Source organism: Leopardus geoffroyi, chromosome C2 (assembly GCF_018350155.1).
Source record: "Leopardus geoffroyi isolate Oge1 chromosome C2, O.geoffroyi_Oge1_pat1.0, whole genome shotgun sequence".
Classification (NCBI taxonomy): domain Eukaryota; kingdom Metazoa; phylum Chordata; class Mammalia; order Carnivora; family Felidae; genus Leopardus; species Leopardus geoffroyi.
This window is the reverse complement of record NC_059333.1, coordinates 108187976-108211392: the sequence shown is the minus strand read 5'-3', so window position 1 is coordinate 108211392 and position 23417 is coordinate 108187976. Positions and strand designations below refer to the sequence as shown.

Here is a 23417-nt window from a genome sequence, read left to right as displayed (position 1 = left end):
TTGTTTCTAAATAGTTGATAATTTTTATTTTTACTTCCTTTTTGACTCAAAGTTCATTAGATGTATGTTTAGGTTTCCATATATGTAGATTTTTAGTGGACTTTTTGTTGTAAATGTTTTGTGTAATTTTACTGTAGACAGTGAATGTGGGTATATGATTTTCTTTTTAAGAACATATTAAAATTTTGCAATCCCTATCAAAATATCACCAGTATTCTTCACAGAGCTAGAACAAGCAATCCTAAAATTTGTATGGAACCAGAAAAGACAATGAATAGCCAAAGCAATGGTGAAAAAGAAAACCAAAGGCATCACAATCCTGGATTTCAAGCTGTATTACAAAGCTGTAATCATCAAGACAGTATGGTACTGGCACAAAAACAGACACGTAGATCAATGGAACAGAATAGGAAACCTAGATATGGACCCACAAATGTATGGCCAACTAATCTTTGACAAAGCAGGAAAGAATATCCAATGGAATAAAGACAGTCTCTTCAGCAAATGGTGCTGGGAAAACTGGACAATGATATGAACCTGGACCAGTTGCTTACACCATACAAAAAAATAAACTCAAAATAGATGAAAGACCTAAACGTAAGACAGGAAGCCATCAAAATCTTACAGGAGAAAGCAGGCAAAAACCTCTTTGACTTCAGCCACAGCAACTTCTTACTCAACACGTCTCCAGGGCCAGGGGAAACAAAAGCAAAAATGAACTATTGGGACCACATGAAAAAATGCTCAACATCACTTGTCATCAGGGAAATAGAAATCAAGACCACAATGAGATACCCCCTCACACCAGTCAGAATGGCTAAAATTAACCACCCAGGCAATAACAGATGTTGGCAAGGATGCAGAGAAAGGGAAACTCTTTTGCACTCCTGGTGAGAATGCAAACTGGTGAAGCCACTCTGGGAAACAGTATGTAGGTTCCTCAAAAAATTAAAAATAGAACTACCCTATGACCCAGCAATTGCACTACTAGATATTTATCCAAAGGATACAAAAGTGCTGATTGGAAAAGGCACATGCACCCCAATGTTTATAGCAGCGTTATCAACAATAGCCTAAGTATGGAAAAAGCCCAAATGTCCATCAACAGATGAATGGTTAAAGATGTAGTGTGTATATATATATGTATGTGTGTATATATATATATATATATGTATATATATATATACACACACACACACACACACACACACACACACATACATACACATACATACATATCCAGTGGAGTACTACTCGGCAATCAAAAAGAATGAAATCTTGCCATTTGCAACAATGTGGATGGCACTAGAGTGTATTATGCTAAGTCAGAAAAAGGCAAATATCATATGACTTCACGCATATGTGGAATTTAAGATATAAAACAGATGAACATAAGGGAAGAGAAGCAAAAATAATATAAAAACAGTGAGGAGGACAAAACATAAGAGACTCTTAAATATAGAGGACAAACTAAGGGTTGCTGGAGGGGTTTTGGTTGGGGGATGGCTAAATGGGCAAGGGGCATTAAAGAAGACACTTGTTGGGATGAGCACTGGGTGTTATATGTAGCGGATGAATCATTGGATTCTACTCCTGAAATCATGATTGCCCTATATGCTAACTACCTTGGATGTAATTTTTTTAAAAAGAAAAGAAAAGGAAGGAAGGAAGGGAGGGAGGGATGTAAATTAAAATAAATAAATAAATAAAAATGAAAAAAAAGAATATATTAAAATTTCAATCGTAGCTGATTACATGGTCAGTTTTTGTGATTATACCACAAGAATGATTATTAGATATATCCTCTAATTATATCCATGCATCAAGTTTATTAATTATGTTATTCATATTCTCAATATCTTTACTATTTTTCATGTCATTGTGACCATTCCATTCCTGTGAGAAATGTGTTCCTTCCTCCCATTATGATTAGTAACTTATTCTCATTTGATTTTTAACAGATATTTCTTTATATTTTGGGTATGTAAAAGTTCATGATTATTATTTTTCTTGGTGGATTAGACTTTTATCAAAACTGAAGGTTGTTCCCTTTATTAGTAGTTATTAATATTAATATATATCTTTTGTCATTTTTAAAGCATCTGGTATATATTTTTCTAACCTTTTATTTTCTACATTTCTTTAATTTTTTTTTTTTTAGATGTGACTCCTGAAAACATTTGGCTAATTTTTTTCTCTCAGTATGCCAAGAGAAATACTTGTCAGGGTACAAAGTGAGGCTGAAAATAGGAGAATTTATGAAAAATATTTTATCTTATTTTATTTATTTTTTTAAAATTTTTCTTTTCAACGCTTATTTATTTTTGGGACAGAGAGAGACAGAGCATGAACGGGGGAGGGTCAGAGAGAGAGGGAGACACAGAATCGGAAACAGGCTCCAGGCTCTGAGCCATCAGCCCAGAGCCCGACGCGGGGCTCGAACTCACGGACCGTGAGATTCATGACCTGGCTGAAGTCAGATGCTTAACCGACTGCGCCACCCAGGCACCCTTATGAAAAGTATTTTAAAAGTGCATTTAGGCTTTCAGAACCTCTCTCCCACTCTGTCTCCTCAAAGGCTTTTAATTACCTTGCCCTGACTCTGGCAGATGGCATAGGTACTATCAAAATAGCTAATTCCCCATGTGATCTCCACACAGTTGAAGGCCATCATTTAATAATTCCTGCACACACCACAGAACCTTAAGACAGAATTTCACTGCCTCGTTTGTTAGTTTTTTTTTCTAGGTGAAAATAGTATAATATACATTAAGACAGATTCAAAAATTACCACAATTTTGTCTTATGTGTTTCATCTGTCCCATTTTTTTTTTGTTGAAGCAGTTTAAGGAAAATCCAAGACTGCATGCTAGTTTCACCTCCATTTACTTCAGTGTGATATGCCATTTTCTTATACAACAACAGTATTATTATTCCCAAGTTAGCAATAGTTCCTCAGTATTTTCTAATTCCCAGTTCATAATCAAATTTCCTCAATATTAAAAAAAATTGTAGTTTATTTGTTTGAATCTGGTTCTACACAAGGTCTACATGTCACATTTTATTGTCACTTTTGTTACTTCTCTTTTATCTAGAAAAGCCACTCCCTCTTTTCTCCATCATTAGTAACTTATAGAAATGGGACCAATTGTCCTCATTTGTAAATATGAATAGATAACAAAGGATCTCCAGACTTGTAAGGAAGGCTTCAAATGTGAAAGAAGGGAAGCGAAACAAAGAAAAAATTTAAAAAGTCAGAGGAACAGAAGCTATGAAGTAAGCTGAAGAAAACTTTAAAATACACCATAATTGGGGTCCCTGGGTGGCTTAGTTGGTTAATCATCTGACTTCAGCTCAGGTCATGATCTCACAGTTTGTGAGTTCAAGCCCTGCATTGGGCTCTGTGCTGACAGCTCAGAGCCTGGAGCCTGTTTCAGATTCTGTGTCTCCCTCTCTCCCTCTTCCCCTCGCCTGCTCACACTCTCTCTCTTTCTCAAAAATAGTAAATTAAAAAAATAAAAAATAAACGGTAAAACACACAGTAATTGATACCTTCAAAAAATAAGAAAAGAAATTGTAATCATGAAATAAGAACAAGAAAGAATTCTTGTAGACTTTTGAAGAATAAGAAAGAATTCTTGGTAATTAAAATATAACAGAAATTAAAAATTTTATAGACAGGATGGAAGATAAACAAAATGTCCAAAGTAGTAAGATGGCAAAAAATTTAAGAAAATTAGAAAATCTCTTCAGAAGGTCACACATCTAAATAGAAAGATGTTCCAGAAAAGAAAAGAAAAAAAAAAAAACACATAGAAAATGAAGGGGAAAGAATCATTTTCCTTAGGGTAAAATTCCTGGAACTAAAGAACACCAGTTTTCAAAACACAGGTGCCCAGCAAAAAGAATGACAAAAGACTGATACAATAATATATTGTGATGAAATTTAAGAATACTAAGTGAAAAGAGAAAAATCTTAAAGCTTCTGAACCAGGGCAGGGGCAGAGTGAGGAGAACCTACCATGTATCATACAAAGAAGTAGAAATTAGACCGGCATTGGACTTTTCAGAAACAGCACCATATGTTAGGAAACAGAGGAAAAGTGCCCTAATTTTCAGATGAAGAATATTTTTTCTCATCTATGATTCTATATTTAGCTAAACTGTCCAGTCTGAGATATAATACATTTCACATATTCAAGTTCTTAAAATTACCTCTCACGTACAAAACAAAAAACAAAAAACAAACAAAAACAAAAAACAAACTCCTGGAGGATTTATTCCACCAAAAGGAGAACACCAAGAAGGAGGAAGACTTTAGAGCCAGGGTACAGGGTACAGACATGAAAGAGAGCTAAGGACAGTTCCTGAAATGGTAAGAAAGGCAAGTCACAGGATGACAGTTGTTTAGTCAAACCGGAGAATACCCAGACAGGAGCATGGGAATAGAGAGCTCTGGCAAGGATGTTTCCTGGAAAAGAAATGATATGGAAGAGTTTTCTGCTGTGTCTGAAGATGTTGAGAAAGCAGAATTAGACCTCTGTCAGATTTGGAAGATGTATCAAAGATAGGTACACAGAAAACTAAGAAGAAAAGGAGATGGGTTTTCAATCCTGGGACACCAAAAAGTTGTACAAGAAAAGAAATGTGATCATAACATAACAGATAGCTCACTAGTGAAGAATAATGTAAATACTGAATAAAAAGATTGACGTAACTAAACTGGGAGGGTAAGATGAGGAGGGTGGTGTGTTTGTACGTTTAAGAGTATAGGTATGTGTAGGAGGGTCAGTTCTTACTAGGATTGTGATAGAGACTGCGAGTTACCTACTATAACACCATTCTTCCATCTTTGTTAGTAATAGAACTGTGGATATACCGAGGAGCTAACCTTTCCAATTAAAAGACTACGTTTCCCAGCTTTACGTACAGTAGGTACAGCCATGTGTCTAAGTTCAGCAGAAATAGTTAGTGGTACTTCTAGGAAGTTTCCTTATAAGAGACAGAGTGAGCCATTATTCTCCTCTTGTTGCTAGTCTGGAATGGGAAAAGAATTGTTGCAGTTTCTGCCATTATCATGGTCAATGAAAATAAAAGACATATACCAAAGATAGTAGACCAGAGAGTTGGAAGTATCCTGGGGACCTGATGACTCTATAAAGCTATTACATCAGCATTAGATTGGCTAATAATACATTTGTTTTATGCTATATAATATACTTTTGTACATTTAAGCTATCATATTCAGGTCTCAGTTATATGTAGCAGAATCAGATCTCAACTGTAATGTGTAATTTACTAGGTAATATCTATACTGAAATATTAAGGAACAATAATATAAGCATGTTATTTAGTAATATAGAAGTAAATACTAGAGGAATCAGGAAAAACGTTGAAAGTTGTTTTGGGCAGTGGGAATTGAGGTAAAAGAAAATGATTTCTGTTTTTTTTCTTACAACTTTTTAAGTAATATTTGACATTTGAAATTATATACACATATTACTTTAATAAAAATTAAATTGATGTTTTTAAGTTATATTTCAATTAGTAATTCAAGTAAAAAAAAATGTTTATTGTAAAAATTTGAACAATACAAAAGATACAGAGAAAAAGTTTTGCCTCCCTTCAGTGCCCTTCCTTGCCTTTCCCCTGCCAATTGGTTCCACTCTCCTTCCCAGTGTTAATGGTGTTTGATTTGTGTCTCTCCATACTTTTTCTGTACATTCATTTAGCGTATATAAAGATGCATAGTTTTTTAGAATTTATTTTTATTAAAAGTGTATTTAAATTTTAATTTAATAAAGCTCTCATGAAGGATTATTTAAACTTGTAATGGATGTTTTTTGTTTATATTTTTAGAATTTGGGATGTAAGTATGCAGTTAAAAAATCAACAAAATGAATTTCAGAGAGTACAGAAAGAATTGAATCATTTGCAACATGAATTAAATATTAAACAGAGACAATCACAAGCATTCAGGTAAGATTATCTTTAAAGAATTGAAAATCATGAAGATTGAAAAAGTACATTTAAAACTAACTTTATAAACATTCAAACATGTTTTAGTAATATAGTTGCTATATTCAGTGTGGTTGAAACAATGAAAACAACTTTACTTATTTTCTTTTTAAATCATTATTTCAACTGAATAGTTTTACCAATAACATTTAAATCAGGCAAACACCTTGCTTTTATTTTGCAGTAACATTTAGAATGAAAGAATATTAGCTAATTCATTTTTCTCTTGATGAGTATTTTTTGGTGTATTTGATTCCCTGCCAGATAGTCCAATGATACAAAAAGTCATAGAATAGGGTACATTTCTAAATGATAGTAATAGACCTTCTAAATTTAGAAATCTCCAACAAAAATGGTGTTAATTCTGCTTTTATATCATCTTTGGAGGGTTTATCATACCTGAAGGTAAAAACCCCAGTGTTCTACAGCAACAAGGAAGTTCATTTTTTTTAAATAAAATTGGAATTGAATTATTGAGAATATCAGAAAAAAATTATTCTTTTCAAAACTGAGTAATTTAGCTGCTAGAAAAGGGAAATAAGTTAAATGAGCATTACAAATAGACATGGATTCTGGGTGACAAAAAAAAATATGTTGGATGAATATTTTGAATGTTAGGTTTCTTTCTTTTCTTTTCTTTTCCTTTTTTTCCAATCTACTAGTTGTTGCCAGAAACATTGTTCTGTTAAAAATATTGCCTGGGTGGGGTGCCTGGGTGGTTCAGTCACGTAAGTGTCCAACTCTTGATTTTGGCTCAGGTCATGATCTCATGGTTCATGAGATCGAACTCCACATTGGGCTCTGTGCTGACAGTGCGGAGCCTGCTTGGGATTCTCTCTCTCCTTCTCTCTCTGCACCTCCCTCTCTCTCTGCTCTCTCAGAAAGAAATAAATAAACTTAAAAGAAATTTCCTAGGCTAACAAGTTTTTAATATACTAGCTGGTGATCACCTGTTGGCCAAGTACCTTTCATAAATGCCTTGCACATAACTGATGCTCAATAAATAATTTTTGAATGAACGAAGGAGTCTACTCATAAAACAGATGATAGTTTTTATCATCAGAAATCCTTGCCCTTTCCTAGAAATCTGGTATTGAACCAGCAGGTGATTTCAGTTCTCCACTTTGATCATCCCCACTGGTGTTCAAACTTGGCTTTTCCAATAGCTTTGGCTCAGGTCTGCTAAGGAAGTCCCATTTGTTTCATCCATTAATGCCATCATGAGTGGTAGGATTGATTAAATTTTAAGGTTAGACCAGGACTAGGGGCACCTGGGTGGCTCAGTCGGTTAGGTGTCCAACTTGGGCCCAGGTCATGATCTTGTGGTCAGTTCATTTGAGCCCTTGTCCAGCTCTGTGCTGACAGCTCAGGGCCTGGAGCCTGCTTTGGATTCTGTGTCTCCCTCTCTCTCTCTGCCCCTCCCCTGCTCATGCTCTGTCTCTATCTTTCAAGAATAAATAAACATTTAAAAAAACATTAGACTGTGGGGTGCCTGGGTGGCTCAGTAAGTTAAGTGTCTGACTTCAGCTCACGTCATGATCTCACGGTCTGTGATTTTGAGCCCCGCATCAGGCTCTGTGCTGACAGCTCAGAGCCTGGAGCCTGCTTCAGATCCTCTCTGACCCTTCCCTGCTCGTGCTCATGCTCGTGCTCTCTCTCAAAAGTAAATAAACATTTAAAAAATTTAAGAAAAGTAGACCAGGACTAGCTTAAATAATTAATGCTGCTTCAGGATATTATGGACTGATATGGTCAATTTTCACTATTCACATTTTGCATTTGATTTGTAGCATTGTAAATTATTGAAAAAACTGAGGCATATTTGTACTATTTATTGTCTAGCAGAAGTAAGATGGTTTAATTGTAACTGATTAATGTTCTTTCTTTTTCTAGTCTGGTTTCCTCTTTCTTTAATGTTTGTTTATTTTTGAGAGAGAGAGAGACAGAGAGACAGAGTGTGCGTGAGGGAGGGGAAGAGAGGGAGACACTGAATCTGAAGCAGGCTCCAGGCTCCGAGCTGTCAGCACAGAGCCCAATGCGGGGCTCAAACCCATAAACCATGAGATCATGACCTGAGCCGAAATTGGATGCTTAACCCATGGAGCCACCCAGGCACTGGTTTCCCCTCTCTTAAACTTCTGATGTTGCTATGCCATTGGAGTAGTCACAAGCATTTGTGGAATCTGAGTAAGGGAAAATTGAGTTGGGAATACACGATTATAACTGACATTTGGGAAAACATTGTAGAATGCTTCAATAATACAAGTAAGGATTGCAAACTAAAAATTTGAATGTGTATGAATTTTTAAAAATTAATGGAATAAAAACAATAAATATCAATTTAAGCAATATAAATTATTCTAGCATAAAAAATTATAACTCTTTTTTCAGATTATATTACAAGTGAATTCATTAAGAGAAAGATATATTTTCAAAAAAAGCTCTTGGATTATGAAATAATCCATTCAATGAAGTAGAGTAAATTATTTAAATACATTGGAGAAAGATTTAAATGTTTTGCCAGTTTACAAAAGCTACTAACATCACTGAATACAACATAAAAATCACACCACTTCAAGGACATTTAAGATAAACTGTTTTATGAGTTTCATCATTTCAAAGACAATTTAAGTCTAGTCATTTTCCAAGAAAACTTGAAATGCTCCAATTCTTATAATCATATAAGAAAACTAGGTAAGTGTTTTTCCAAATTGGACAATGTGTAATATTTACACAGTGTTATCAATAATGAATCATAAAGCTGAAAGAATATTTTGAAACTACCAATAATAAAAAACTAATGGCCATGTTAGATGAAAGGCTATATAATTTTTATATTCTCTCCACATAATGCATTATTATAAAATGGTTCTCATATGCAGAAGTGGTTGAAGAACATGTGGACAAAAATTACAAGCAAAAAAAATATAGAGCTGTTACTATTAGCAAGTTACATTGTTTTCCTATATTTTGTGATGTTGGTGGAATTTATCAACTTTACAATTTTCATTTGTAATGATTTTTCTCATTCTATAGATAAGCACACACTTTTAAACCTAATTTTGTGGACATCATTTTTGTGTTCCTTTTTCTTTTTTTTCCAAGAAAGTCTTCCTCTCACTGACCACTAATAATATAAGATTTAGGCCCCACAAAGCATGGATCTGGTCTTGGCTAACAAGCTTGAATTTTCTATTTCCTGCCTTTCTCCCTAAAGAAGCACCTGAATCCACATCCAGTCTTTTTTCCTGTTAAATATCCTTCTATACCCTGACCCCTTTGTACATGGTTTATTCCCGGCAGCTGCCTTACACCAAAACCATTAGCCCCTTGACCTTGACTTAGTTCATAGCTCTGATCTCCCTTTCTTACCACCAGTTTCTGGTTCCACATTCAGACTTCTCATCCTCACTTTTGGCCCCCTTGATTTAGTGATCTATTTGGACTCTTTCTCTGCTTTTTGAAATTAGCATCTCTCTTAGCTCCTACCTCTGCATGCTGTTTGAGGTATCCTCTGCGGCTTCTGGTCACTCAAGTGGACATTAGTTACCATATAGAATGTCATCACCCTTTTTCCTGGCAAAGGCTAATCTTTTAGCCTCTGGCCTATATCTGGCCTTTCTAGGACTTTGCACAAGAAATTGACTGTATCTCTTTGTCTGTGTTTTTAGCCTCTGACTGTGCTCGTATTGTTGCTCAGCTGTGTGCATATTCAGGTGTCTCCTTTCTCAACAAACCATTCTACTCTGCATTTTCCTCTTCCTCGCCTTGCTATTTAAGTCAAGGTTCTTGACTGCTAGTATCACTTCTGCTTTACTACTCTGTCCTTTCCTACCTAATGCCTCTCTCTCAGATCTTCAGAGGCCTCCTTAATACCAGATACAGTGGACTCTGTTCAGCCTTTAACTGAGGCCTTAAACACTGACCACTCTTTTTTGTTTACATTTCCTATTTCCTGAATTTCTGATATTATTCTTTTGGCTCCCTGGTCTTTTTTTGAGGGATTCTTTTCTGTTACAGTCCTATAAATGTTAGTGTTATCCAGTGTTTTATCCCCAGCACTTCTCACTTCTTCAGTCCTCCAACTGGGTGATCTATTATTTTTACTCATTCATTTATTTGTCAGTATTTAAGCATATACTATGTGATAGGTACTATGCTAGGTGTTTGGGAAACTGTGATGAATAAGACAGATATAGTCTCTGCATCATAGATCTAGTCTATCCAGGAAGATATATATTAACCAATTATACACTTCCATGGCTTCAGTCATTACTTACTTACTTACTTACTTACTTATTTATTTTGCTGATAACTTTCAGATCTTGTCTAATTATTGGGTAAATTATAGGCAGGACATCTGAAGTAATAAATCACTGAGATTGCAAAAAATGTGTGATTTCTTTGAACTGTGTCACTTGATGAAGCAAAAGCACTACATCATGCACTTTAAAAGGTATTCTTTATTATTACCTTGGGTTTTACACTATCTGGAGAAGCATGGTATGTAGCAAGAGTACTGTTTAAGAATCTGAGATTCCCATTTTGGTCTATGATTAAGTCACTGTGACCTAATTTTCTTCACTGTTTACTGTTGAATTAATTTAAAAGGTTAGTAGAATAAATATGTATGAAAAAATTAGCTCTATTGCTTTATAGTTAAAATAATATAATGAAAATGAGTTGGGCTGACCATACACTTCAGTGTTCCTGGGATATTCCTAGTTTATATCTGTCATCTCAGCAAAATACAAATATCACCTCCTTTTACTTTCAAAATTGTCTCCATTTAGACAGTAGATTATATGGTCATTCTCAAACCATTTTTCAAAGAAAACCATTTTTTCAAAGAAATATTTGTTATTATGCTTGCTACTTTTAAAATCCTAATTTTTAAAACTATTTTACAGTCAAAGATTGGTGGAGTACAAATATTTGTGGAATAAGACTCTTTCATTACTTACTTTTACTAAAAGGGAGCTAACCAGTATTAAAAATGAAGTATATGACAATTTTCAAAACTGGACTTCACTGAAAGGAGAAGTTTTTCTACAAATTAAATCCATAAGTGAAACAGCCTTGACAGGTTTGTTATGTATATTTAGAATGTAATCATCTTTTTCCTTTTGGTATATCGTACATAATAAGTAATGAAATAATGGTATTTGATGTGATGGGACGTATGACTAACTTTTAAAATTATTGTTTGTTGGTAAACTAGGTGGCCATTATGGCCTATTTGAACCCTGAAATTCAATAATTGTAGGCTGATCTGAAATTAACCATGGCACATCTATCTAAAGCTGTGACCAGAAGTCTGTTTATTACTGTTAAGTGTGCCAATTTGACTTCTTAAACTTTTTTTCTGTTAATGACTGAGTATCTCATGTTGAATCAGCCTTCCACAGATAACTGATAATTTCTAGACAAAGTAACTACCCAAAAACACCTGGAGAGTGACCAAAATCAAGCACATAGCAGAGAGAATGTCCAAAAATTGAAAAAAGGCATATTACTAAGTGAAAGAAGCCAGACTGAAAGGCTACATACTATATAATTCCAACTAAATGATATTCTGAAAAGGGAAAAACTATGGATATAGTAAAAAAAAGTCTTTGTTTGCCGGGGGGGGGGGGGGGGGAAGGATGAATAGATTGGGCACGAAGGATTTTTAAGGCAATGAAAATACTTTGTATGATACTAGAATGGTGGATACATGTCATTATACATTTGTCAAAGCTCAGAATGTAAGCACCAAGAGTGAATCCTAATATAAACTAAGGATTTGGGGGTGTTTGTGATGTGTGAGTGTAGGTTTATTGATTTTAAGAAATGTCGCACTCTGGTGTAGGATGTTGATGATGGGAGAGGCTATGCATGTGTGCAGGCAGAAGTTATATGGGAATCTCTGTACTTCCTGCTTAATTTTCCTATGAGCCTAAAACTGATATTTTTTAAAGCCTATTTTTTTTTTTAAGTAAAAGAAGAAAATGGCACTGGGTGAATTCCCGGGGGTTTTGTTTTCATTTTTGTTTGTTTAAGGCTAATGGGTTGAGGGCAGAGTATAGTGTGTTCTATGCAGGGAAGCTAAAACTCTGAAGAAATCTATAGTCTTTTTGGCTTGAAGACTGGAGGACATAGATCAAGGCAGCCTCTGAGAAATACGAGAATATCCCAGAAAAGAGATATTCAGCGAGGGAGAGTTCAGAGTTTGCATATAAGCTTTTTCCAAATCTCTGTCCTACTTCTAAAATGCACGTGCACAGGGAAGACTTTAAACAGCCCACCAAAGGCCGAAATAACTGATATTTTAGCTGTCACCCAAGGGTAGACATATTTTACAGTTTGAGTTCAGACAAGCTAGCTGCTTATTAAAATAAAACAATACCAAAAATCACACCCTTTGGAGGAATGTAACAGAATTCAAGGTCTCCTTAGCATAACATCCCCAATGTTCAAGATACAATCCCCAATTCCTTGAACTGGGAAGAAACAGGAAAGTATGGATCATACTCAAGAGAACAGACAACAGAGACCAATCCTGAGTTGATCCAGATGATATAATTAACTAACCAGGATTTCAAATTAGCTGTTAACTATGTTCAATGACATAAAAGAAAATAAGCTAGTAATGAATGAAAAGAGATAGACTATCTCAGCAAGAAACTATTAAAAATTGGGTAGCCAAGATTAGAAAAATATAGTATCTGAAATAAAAATTTACTGGATGGACTTCTATAGCATATTGTGATTATAGAAAAAAGAATCAGCGAACTTTATTCATTTTGAAGAAGAAAACTAAATAACATTGAAAAAAGATGAACAGAATTCCAGGACTCTAAAAGGATGTAAAAATGATATATAATTCATAGAGCAACAACTAAAAAATAAATACAAAATGATAAAGCTACAGAGGTAATAAATAAACTAAAAAAATAACTCTTTTAAAAGTATCCAAACAATGGAGAATTACTATCACCTGTCTCTAAGATTTATTATGTATTATGGCATATGGATCATCAATAGATAAATGGAACAATAGCCTGGTAAATGATCCCTATTTGTATGATTATTTCACTTTTCACAAATATGCCAAAACAATCAAATGGGAAACAAGAAAGTCTTTCAACAAATTGTGCTAGAACAGTAGAATACCCATATGGGAAAATATACCTCAAGTCCTACATTACATTGTACATGAAGCTAATTCAAGATAAATCATAGAACTAAATATAAAAGCTAAAACTATCAAGAAATAGAGGAAAATATCTTCATGAATTGGTAGTAAATGAAGTTTTTTTGGATAGAAAAAGACCCAAAAATTGATGTATTAGACTTTATCAAAATTAAAAATTTCTGTTCATCAAGAGATGCTATTAAGAAAATGAATAGGTGGTGAGACTGGCGGCGGTTAGGAAGAGGTACAGACGAAATTGGAACTTCTGGCTTTGGTGTGGTCATGTTTCTCCAGTATTACCTCAACGATCAGGGAGGCCGGGTCTATACACTGAAGAAGCTTGACCCTATGGGACAGCAGACCTGCTCAGCTCATCCTGCTCGGTTCTCCCCAGATGACAAATACTCTCGACACCGAATCACCATCAAGAAACGCTTCAAGGTGCTCATGACCCAGCAACTGCGCCCTGTCCTCTGAGGGCCCCTTAAATTTCATGTCTCCTCTGCTACCCCTCAAGAGACTTTCTGAAACCAAGCTCTTCAGTGTGTGAGCCTAGAAGCCTTCTTATTATCCTTGCTCTTTGGAATCGGTTTCATCGTTGCCATTGTTCATGCTTGTGTGAAACAGTCATGGTAGCATACCTCTTAAAGGAACAAGTTTGAATCTTTCCATATTTTGAATTGCTGCCAGGTTATTAAATTGATTTGAAAGAAAAAAAAAAAAGAAAGAAAATGAATAGGTAAGCCACAGACAGAGAAAATATTTTTTAAAAAAACGTTTAAAAAACAAAGAATTGCTGTCTGGATTACATAAAGAGCACCAACAAGTCAGTAATGAAAGGACAAACAATCCAGTCAACAATGGCTAAAAGATTTGAGCAGACACTTTACAAGGAAACATATACAGTTGACCAATACGACATGAAAAAGTGCTGAACATTATTGGTCAAAAGGGAAATGCAAATGTCAACAGTACATACCCATTATACTTGTTAAAATGAAAAAGACTGGGGTGCCTGGGTGGCGCAGTCGGTTAAGCGTCCGACTTCAGCCAGGTCACGATCTCGCGGTCCGTGAGTTCGAGCCCCGCGTCGGGCTCTGGGCTGATGGCTTAGAGCCTGGAGCCTGTTTGCGATTCTGTGTCTCCCTCTCTCTCTGCCCCTCCCCCGTTCATGCTCTGTCTCTCTCTGTCCCAAAAATAAATAAACGTTGAAAAAAAATTTTTTTAAAAAAATGAAAAAGATTGACAACAGCAAATGTTAGGAAGAAAAGCAACTGGAATTCTTATGCAAATTGGTGAGAGTATAAAATGCTACAACCACTTTGAAAAAAGATCTGACAGTTGTTGTTGTTGTTGTTTAACAAAACTAAAGATACACCTACCCAATGACCCTGAAATTCTTCTTTGGTATTTATGTGCTCTCCCTGCCATGAAAACATATGTCCATACATATATCCTAAAGAAGTGTTTATTGTGTCAGGCTAGTACCCTTAAATAAGGGAGCAAAATTAATGCTCTTATAGCTTAAATATATTTATTAATATATAACTAATATATTAAATATATATAAAAATGTAGACCCATGTGATATGCAGAACTGATTTTTGACAAGGGTGAACAAACAGTTCAATGGAAGAAGGATAGGCTAGCCTTTTTATTGTTGTTGTTTTTTAACAAACTGAAAATAATAATGGAGGCAATGGAGTGACTAGAGTAACTGGTTACCCATAGGCATAAAAATAAATAAAAAGAACCTTGACCAAAACCTTGCACCTTATGCAAAAATTAATTCATAATGGATCATAGACCTAAATGGAAAATAGAAAACTAGAAAATCTTTGGGACTTAGGATTCTCAGACTTGAACTAAGAGCATGATACATAAAAGGAAAACTTGATAAATAAGAACCTCAACAAAATTAAGAACTTTTATTCTGTGAAAGACCCTGTTAAGAGGATGAAAAGACAAATTACAGATTAGGAGAAAGTATTTGTGGACCACACAAAGGACTTTTATCTGGAATAGATGAAAAACTCTCAAGACTCTACATTTTAAATAAACAGTTTAATTAGGAAATGGGCAAAATATGTGAGCAAAAATTTCACCTAGAGGTTATGCAGATGGAATAATAAAGCATATGAAAAATTGTTCAACATTAGCCAATTAGGGAAATGCAAATTATAACTGTAATGATAAATACTACTACACATCTATTAGAATGTCTAAAATTGTAAAGATTTCCTAGAGACATAATTTTAAGTCCATATGATTAAGCTAATAGGACTAAGAACAACAGAAAAATCTTATTAAGATAAAGAAATTATGTAAGATTAATACTAATAATTGTATTTACATTAGCTAGCATTATATGATACTTATTCTAACGGCTAAAAAAAGCTGTATTAGCTATAAACTTTAACAATATTATAAACATTTTAAATGACAAATACTTTTTCAATACCAGCTTTTATTTATGATCTATGTGGATATATTCTTAGGGTGTGAGTTGATTCTGCATGACACAGTTCTTCAATTGAAAAGTTGATATAAGGGGCTTCTGGGTGGCTCAGTCGGTTAACTGTCTGACTTTGGCTCAGGTCATGATCTCACAGTCTGTGGGTTCGAGCCCTGCGTTGGGCTCTGTGCTGACAGCTCAGAGCCTGGAGCCTGCTTTGGATTCTGTCTCCTTCTCTGTCTGCCCCTCCCCACTTGTGCTCTCTCTGTTTCTCAAAAATAATGAAATAAATGAAAATGAAATGAAAATAAATGAAATGAAAATAAATGGAAAAAAAAGTTAAACTAGAAAAGTTGATATAAGAAGAACAATGGAAACATTTTTATAAGAAGTAAAACAAACCCGTAATTCCTTTATCCTAACATAGTTGTTTTCATTTTCCCATTTTATCTTCTAGTCCAACACATGCTCATCTATTTTTTTCCATATTTATAATCACAGTGTAAATGCCAGTAAATGTTCTAAAATATGTTATTGGCTGAATTATGTCACTGCACCCCCCCATTCATATGTTAAAGTTCCAATCCCCAGCACCTCAGAATATATCTGTATTTGGAGTGAGGGTTCTTTTTTCTTAATTTTTTTTTAATGTTTCATTTATTATTGAGAGACAGAGCGAGACAGAGCATGAGCATGGGAGGGGCAGACAGAATAGGAGACACAGAATTTGAAGTAGGCTCCAGGCTCTAAGCTGTCAGCACAGAGCCCTATGTGGGGCTTGAACCCACCAACTGTGAGATCATGACCTGAGCCGAAGTCGGACTCCCAACCGACTGAGCCACCTAGGCGCCCCTAGGGTTCTTAAAGAAATTTAAGAAATTTAAAGAAATAAATTTAAATGGTTGGGCTCTAATCTGATTGGTGTTCCTTATAAAAACAGAGGAAACAGAAACATACAGAAGAAAGAGTCTTGAAGACACAGGAAGAAGATGGCCTTTTATAAGCCAAGTAGAGAGGCCTGGAACAGATCTGTCCTTCATGGCCCTTGAAAGAAACCAACCTAGCTGATACCTTAATCTCAGACTTCTTAGCCTCCAGAATTGTGAAAAAATCAATCTCTGCCCCTTAAGCTACCCGGTCTCTGCTACTTTGTTACAGCAGCCCTAGCAAACTCATAATATAGTGAACCCCATACAAATTCACATTATTTGAGATATTTTAAAAGTTTTGCACATTAAAATTTAGGCTTAAAATCAAAGTCCAGAACAGAAACAACATTCCTAGAAAAGGCTTTGCTTAATATTTTCTTGCTGACAAGTATGTTGATTATTGAATAGCGGATATGAGTAAAATATTTCCTACCCCTCTAATGAGTGGCTATCTCTTTATATAATCAATGTTTTTAAGCTCAAATATTCATAGATTAGGTTTTCTTTTTTTTCTTGTATTACTTTTTAAAAATTTTTTTTGAGGTTTATTTATTTTTTGATAGAGAGAGAGACAGAGTGCAAGGGGGGAGGGGGGAGGGGCAGAGAGGGAGACACAGAACCCAAAGCAGACTCCAGGCTCTGAGCTGTCAGCACAGAGCCCAATGCGGGGCTCGAACTCAATCTGTGAGATCATGACCTGAGCTGAAGTCGGACGCTCAACCGACTGAACCACCCAGGCACCCATTTTTTTTAAGTTTTTTTGAGGTTTATTTATTTTTTGAGAGAGAGAGAGAGAGAGAGAGAGAGAGCTAGCATAGATTAGGTTTTATTAAAACAAAGCATACCTATTTTAATAAAAGAAATTTCAGGAAAGAATATTTTTACCAAGGTAGATTATTTTAAGTGTAGAATCAGTTTGTTTCCACTCTCAAAATAACTATTGGATAGCTCCTGAATTTTTAAAATTCAAGTTCCAAATTAGGCTTGGAAATGTAGTCCACATATTTTCATAAAATTGAAGAAATTAGGGATGAAATAGGCCTATTTTCTCATCCTATTAAAAATGTTAGCTGCTTTTGCATGTGTGTTTTTACTACCTTACCTAGCCTAACATTAAAGAATCTGTGACTCAAAATGCTTGCCTCTGAAGTGAAGGGCAAGATAAGACAAAAAATATTCAGGATACTGTATTCAACTAGCATATCAGAAACTATTTAGAAGTTTTGCTCAATAAAGCCTTTACTCATTAGGTAGGTATGTATTGAGCTCCTGTTATTTCTAGGACATCATGGTAAAAATTGTGGGTGGAATAAAAAATGACTAATATATGATCTCTGGCCTAAGTAACTTACAGTCCAATAATAGATCACATGTATACATATTATCAGTGCAGTAAAAATGGTGTAAATTGGTATGAGTTCTAGGAAGATCCAGGTCACTTCCAGATTGGGTCAGAAAAGATTGCCAGGCCATGGTAGCATATGAGCAATAGCAAGCCAAATGAATGAAGTTAGAAGGACCTTCTTCATAGGGGGTGCTGAGATAAGGGAAACCAAGGTGGGTACAACAACCAGAATAGGTTAACCTGGTGGAAATCATAACTTCTGAACTCCAAATTGGAACATGTGACTGACAGATATGATGCTGTAGAATGATGAAGGTAGGACCCAATATTTGACATCAGGATTGCCGTAGGTACAGGGAATGTGTATTTGTCGAGGGTGAGTTAATTCCCCTTCATTGAGTTTTAGTCTTCTAATTTCACATTAGAAATATAGCTCCTATTAGTTTGGAAATCTTGCTGTACTTTTCCATGTATTAGAATATATTTCACAACTGAATTTGTATTGCAGATTCTTATTCTAATGTCAGATAGAAAGTCATGTTGACATGAGTAGTTATTTTAGAGACAGATAGCAGTGTACACTTACAGAGTCAGCCTGCTAACCTAAGCAGCATCATTCTGGCAAATGAAAAATAGGTGACAGCATGTGCGGATTCCTCTGCACTGTCATTCTGACTTAAACACAGATGTGATTAGGATATGATACAGTTTATTCAGCAGAAGGAGCCACCTTTATGGATACAGAAATACTAGAGAAAAATTGGGCCTAAAGAAAAACTGCAACCTCCATATTTTTTAAACTCTATTCTTTTAAAATTTTACACACTAGTGTGTTAGCAGTTTTCTTTACACAAATGGGTGCATATCCGTAAGTATTTAGAAGCATATAGTTATTCTTAGGAAAAATATTCCCATTTAAGTAATTGTTTGAATATAGTAGAACCTCACTTACTTGGTCCCTGCCAATTTATTTCTCCAGGTTTTCCATTTTGAGCAACAATTAGAAGTGAAGTAGGTGCCAGACTCCTTGTGGTCACCCCTAAATCTGTCTTAACGGTCACATTTTCTTTCGGACATACTCATCACCCACAGAAAGACATTTTACTTTCTCTCCTTGGACCACATTCCTAATTCTATTCTTCACCATCCTTTAAGGCATGTTCTCTTCTCTGTGCTCTGTCTAGCCAACCGCTTTACTTCTCTTTAACCACTTACCAGCCCTATTGCCTCTGATGCCATGTCTGTCTTCTGGCTCTCTGCTTCAGGTCTTCACTAGCCTATCTGGTGCTGTGGTGCCCCCAAGACCAAGCCAGTCTCCTCTGATCCCCAATCACATGCTACACCCATCACATGGCCCAGGATAAGCTAAACAAGAAAGGGGATGCCAAGTGAACTATCTGGAAAAGCAGACTGTCCAGATTTTCACATAGATCACCTCCTCATCAATTCAAATTAATTGCGGTTGTACAAATTTTATAGTATTTTATCATTATTGTGTGTGTATTTTTATATTTTAGTGGTGGTTTAAGACAGTGCTGAAGAGACTGCTTAAGGGAGAGCTTGATGATTATTCTGAAGGATAATATGTTCCATGCATTTCTCACAAAATTATATAAAATTAGCACATTTAAATCTACATAATGCTGTGAAGGCATATTTTTATTAAACTTAATCTAAGTAGATAGAATAATGACAAGTGATTGCTATGATAAAATTCTGGTCTCATTTTGAGTGGACAAAGTATTATTAGAATCATTAAGCTCTATTAACTAATACTTTCTGCCCATAAATTTATTAGTTTTAGACACTGAATCCTTTTATTCCTCTCCACCCCTACTGTCTTTCTTCATAATTTGTATAGAATGTACCCTAATTACTCTCCTAGAAATGCCACCCAACCAGCTCACGCTAGCACATTTAAATGTACTTTTCTGAATCATGTTGCCAAGAAAACAATTTAATTTCAATAAAACTCAGAACATTATGCAGATATTGTGTTATTCATTTATGTGAGCATTTAAAAAGCAAGATGGATTGCCATTTAATACAATTTAAAGGCTAACCTACTAAAACTTTTCATGCATCATTTAGCAATGCAATCCTTCTTCTTTCTTTTTCAGAATAACTACTAAATTTAAATTTTTTGGTTAGGTGTCATTCTACTGACAGAAAAGTTATCTTGACTTTCAACTATTGATTTTCTAGAAGAAAATAATCATTCTATAGGGAAATGATTTATGATTCAATTTTGTCTATTTGCAAACTTTGACTTTTCTATACAGAAATAGAGATACTAAAGAAAAGTTTGACAGTGTCCCAGAGAAATAAGATGTGCCTTGAAGAGGAAATGAAAAATCTGAAATTGTTGTCAGATGCAGCCATACTGAGGTCTCAGCAGATTCAGACATCCCAACAACAGGAAGCAAACTTGCAAACCAGATGCCATGACTTGGAAAAAGAAGTACTAGGTAAAAGAGAATGATTTTATTTGCTGTTGTTAGCAACTGGCCATAACAAAGAAGTATTTACATTTTTATTTCTTTTATAATCACAACAAAATCTTGTTTTAATTAGTGTTGCAAATATGGCTAATTACTAGTAACTAAGTCAATAACTGTGTCTGTGATCAATATTATACTATCATCCCTTCTGATTCTGCCATTGAGAGTGAATGCCATTCACACTTAAGTGAATATATTCCTTCATTTTCCCAAAGGAAAAAATTAAAAACTGTGTTTGGTGGGGCGCCTGGGTGGCTCAGTCGGTTAAGCGTCTGACTTCGGCTCAGGTCATGATCTCGTGGTTGGTGGGTTCAAGCCCCGCGTCGGGCTCTGTGCTGACAGCTCAGAGCCTGGAGCCTGTTTCAGATTCTGTGTCTCCCTCTTTCTCTGACCCTCCCCAGTTCATGCTCTCTCTCTCTGTCTCAAAAATAAACAAATGTGAAAAAAAATTAGAAAAAAACCTGTGTTTGGGGCACTATGGGCAAAGGTTTTAAATTTCTACCTGAGAGGAATGAGTGTCTTGGCACTATGGAATTTGTACTTTTCCCTAAAGGCAATAGGAATCCTTGAAAATTCATAATCAATTTTCATTCAAGGAGAATACTATAATACAAGCAGTGTTTTAGCAAAATTAAGTTATTACAATGATTGGGGGTGTTCCAGATAATCAAGAAATTGGAGCTAGGTAGCCATTTAAAAAATATCTTTGCTGATAACCCAGGCCCGAGACTAACTGTAACAAACTGAAGTAGGAAGGGAACTACATTTTTTGGGTCCTAATATGCACTGTATGTAAATTACTTCTGTCAATTGCCACAGGGATCATGAAAAACAGGTATAATTGTCCCATCTTGCAGAGAAGAGAATCAAAGCCTAGAAAGGTAACAAGCCTGTTTTCACATAGCTGGTAAATGGTAGGGAGTGAAATAGTTCAGAGTCCAAGACTCGTGCTCATCGCACTGTGTCTCCTTGGTCATCTCCGTGGCCACAATGGGAAAAGCAAGATAGAATCAAGATTGAGCAGACTACCCAGGATTAGAGAGGTGAACATCTGGCTAAGTAGACAGGGAGAGAAGGAAGTCATAGAGGACTCTGAACCTCTTTTCTTGAGAGTATTTAATGATGGGAGCACACCACAGACTAGGAAATCTGGAGAGAAAGTGGTGCTGGAATGGAAAATAAGGACTCGTTACGTGAAGTTGGAGCAGATATCAAATATTTTAATTTTCCCTTCTGTGAATTACCTATTTATAGATTTTGCCAATTTTCTATTGCATTGTTGGAATTTTCCTTGATAATTTTTAAGAGCAGTTTGTATAATGTAGTAATTATAATCTATATTCGTTTTTTTTCTAATGTATAATTTGTTGACTTTTTATGGTAAATTTTACTACCAAAATTTTTCATTTTGATGTGATCAAATGATATGTCTTATATTGTTTTTGGTTAGTTTTGGTTAAAACATTCTTAAATTGTACAGATAGTCTCGAGGTTTTTTTTTACATTTAAATCATTAATCCATGTAAGATTTATTTTTTATATGGTATGAGATATGGGGGATTAGTTTTATTCTTTCCAAATGGATAACCAGTTGTATCAGTATTGTATATTAAATAATCCATCCTTTTACACTGAATAGAACTATTTGTCATATGTTAAAATTTTATATATGTTAGCATTGATTACTGTGTTCTCTTTTGTTCCACAAATTTATTTGATATACCATTCATACGTATTCATTTGAATAGTGTGACTTAATAGCATAATCTCACAGCTGGTAAATCCTTTCTCTTTCTACTGCTCTTACTTTTTATATATATACGTGGAGGAGTTAGTCTTCAATTTGAATTTTTTAAGATCCTGTATTTACTTCTAATCCAAAGACTAATTGATACTTAGCAAAGTTTTTCTCCTCCAGTCTTTATACTTTTCTTACATATTTATATTTACAAGAAGTTATTCTTCCACATGAAGTTAAGGTAATTTCATTTAATTCTAATCCCAACAGAGATTCTAGCTGGAATTGCATTATATTTACATAGTAAATTTTGGAGAATTGGCATTTTTAGTGATATTAAGTCTCAATATTGTAAAAGTCTTCTCATTCAAGAATATAGTATGTCCTTTCGTTTCTTTAAGCTTTTTTTGTTTTTAATTATGATTTCTTAGTTTTATTTAGCTATGTTACTTTTTCCTTCTTGTTAAATTTATGACTGTCATGTTTTTGCATCTACTATAAGTGGACTTTTTTCACTATTTCAGTCTCTTGGTATTTTGTTTTTGTTTTTGTTTTGGTGCCAAAACGTGCTTTTATTATAGCACAGAGACAGGACAAGTAGGCAGAAAGAGTTTCACTGGGATTGTGAGGAGTAATTGGTTATATACTTTTTAGTTAGTGGGGGTTAGGGATAAGGTAAATCTCTAAGGAATTTGAGCATGTTAAAAAGCAAGGTCTCCAGGATCTTGGAGGGCTGTTGTTAAGATAAGGTTGCTTTTAGTCTTTAATGAAACATCAACAGTAAAGTAGCCATGAGTTCCTTGAGGAATGTCACACTCTGCATGTCTCAGGAATTTATAAGTGGGGGGTTGCAAGTTGTAAAGAGATGATTTTAGCCCTATTTCTCTTACCTTTGTTCTCTTCATCATTTGCCCCCTGAATTACTTACTTGCCCCCTTAAATCTTTAAGGTTGCTGAGTGTGGAAGGTCTTATCTTCTGTAACTTTTTGCTGCTGAATAGGGGCATTGGTCATTTGGGGTTACAGGAATTGTTAAAAGCAGAGGCAGCCAAATCCAAGGTAGACAACATATATGAATCTCCTTGAGTAGAAAAGATTATCTGTCCACTTGAAGTTATGCCACTGAGGGAGTCTGGGCACCAGGTGGAGAGACATTTAAAAGACAGCAAAACATGATTGAAATTATTATGAGAAAAAGAAGCCCAATAAAGAGACCTTTGATAGTTGACCAAAATCCTCCAGTTCAGGAGTTTAA

At 35.0% G+C, this 23417-nt stretch overlaps 2 protein-coding genes across 10 annotated transcripts in view; both read left to right on the top strand.

Moving 5' to 3' along the window:
- The window catches only part of LEKR1 (leucine, glutamate and lysine rich 1), a 225113-nt gene that overhangs the window by 67792 nt on the left and 133904 nt on the right, over positions 1 to 23417 (top strand). For 8 of the 9 annotated variants that reach the window (XR_006718605.1, XR_006718601.1, XR_006718604.1 and 5 more), the window contains 3 exons: positions 5860 to 5979; positions 10929 to 11104; positions 20207 to 20392. Coding sequence is in view for 3 of the 9 variants with exons in the window: in XM_045503163.1 (XP_045359119.1) it covers positions 5860 to 5979; positions 10929 to 11104; positions 20207 to 20392 (482 nt within the window). In the remaining 6 variants the exon portion in view is untranslated. Of the gene's footprint in view, positions 1 to 3691; positions 4689 to 5859; positions 5980 to 10928; positions 11105 to 20206; positions 20393 to 23417 lie in introns of those variants that run through there. The other variant, XR_006718606.1, reaches the window with a different exon arrangement.
- Positions 13405 to 13905, top strand: LOC123611343 (H/ACA ribonucleoprotein complex subunit 3-like). The gene has a single exon (XM_045503166.1). The coding sequence runs from the start codon at positions 13478 to 13480 to the stop codon at positions 13670 to 13672; it is 195 nt and encodes a 64-aa protein (XP_045359122.1). The 5' UTR covers positions 13405 to 13477; the 3' UTR covers positions 13673 to 13905.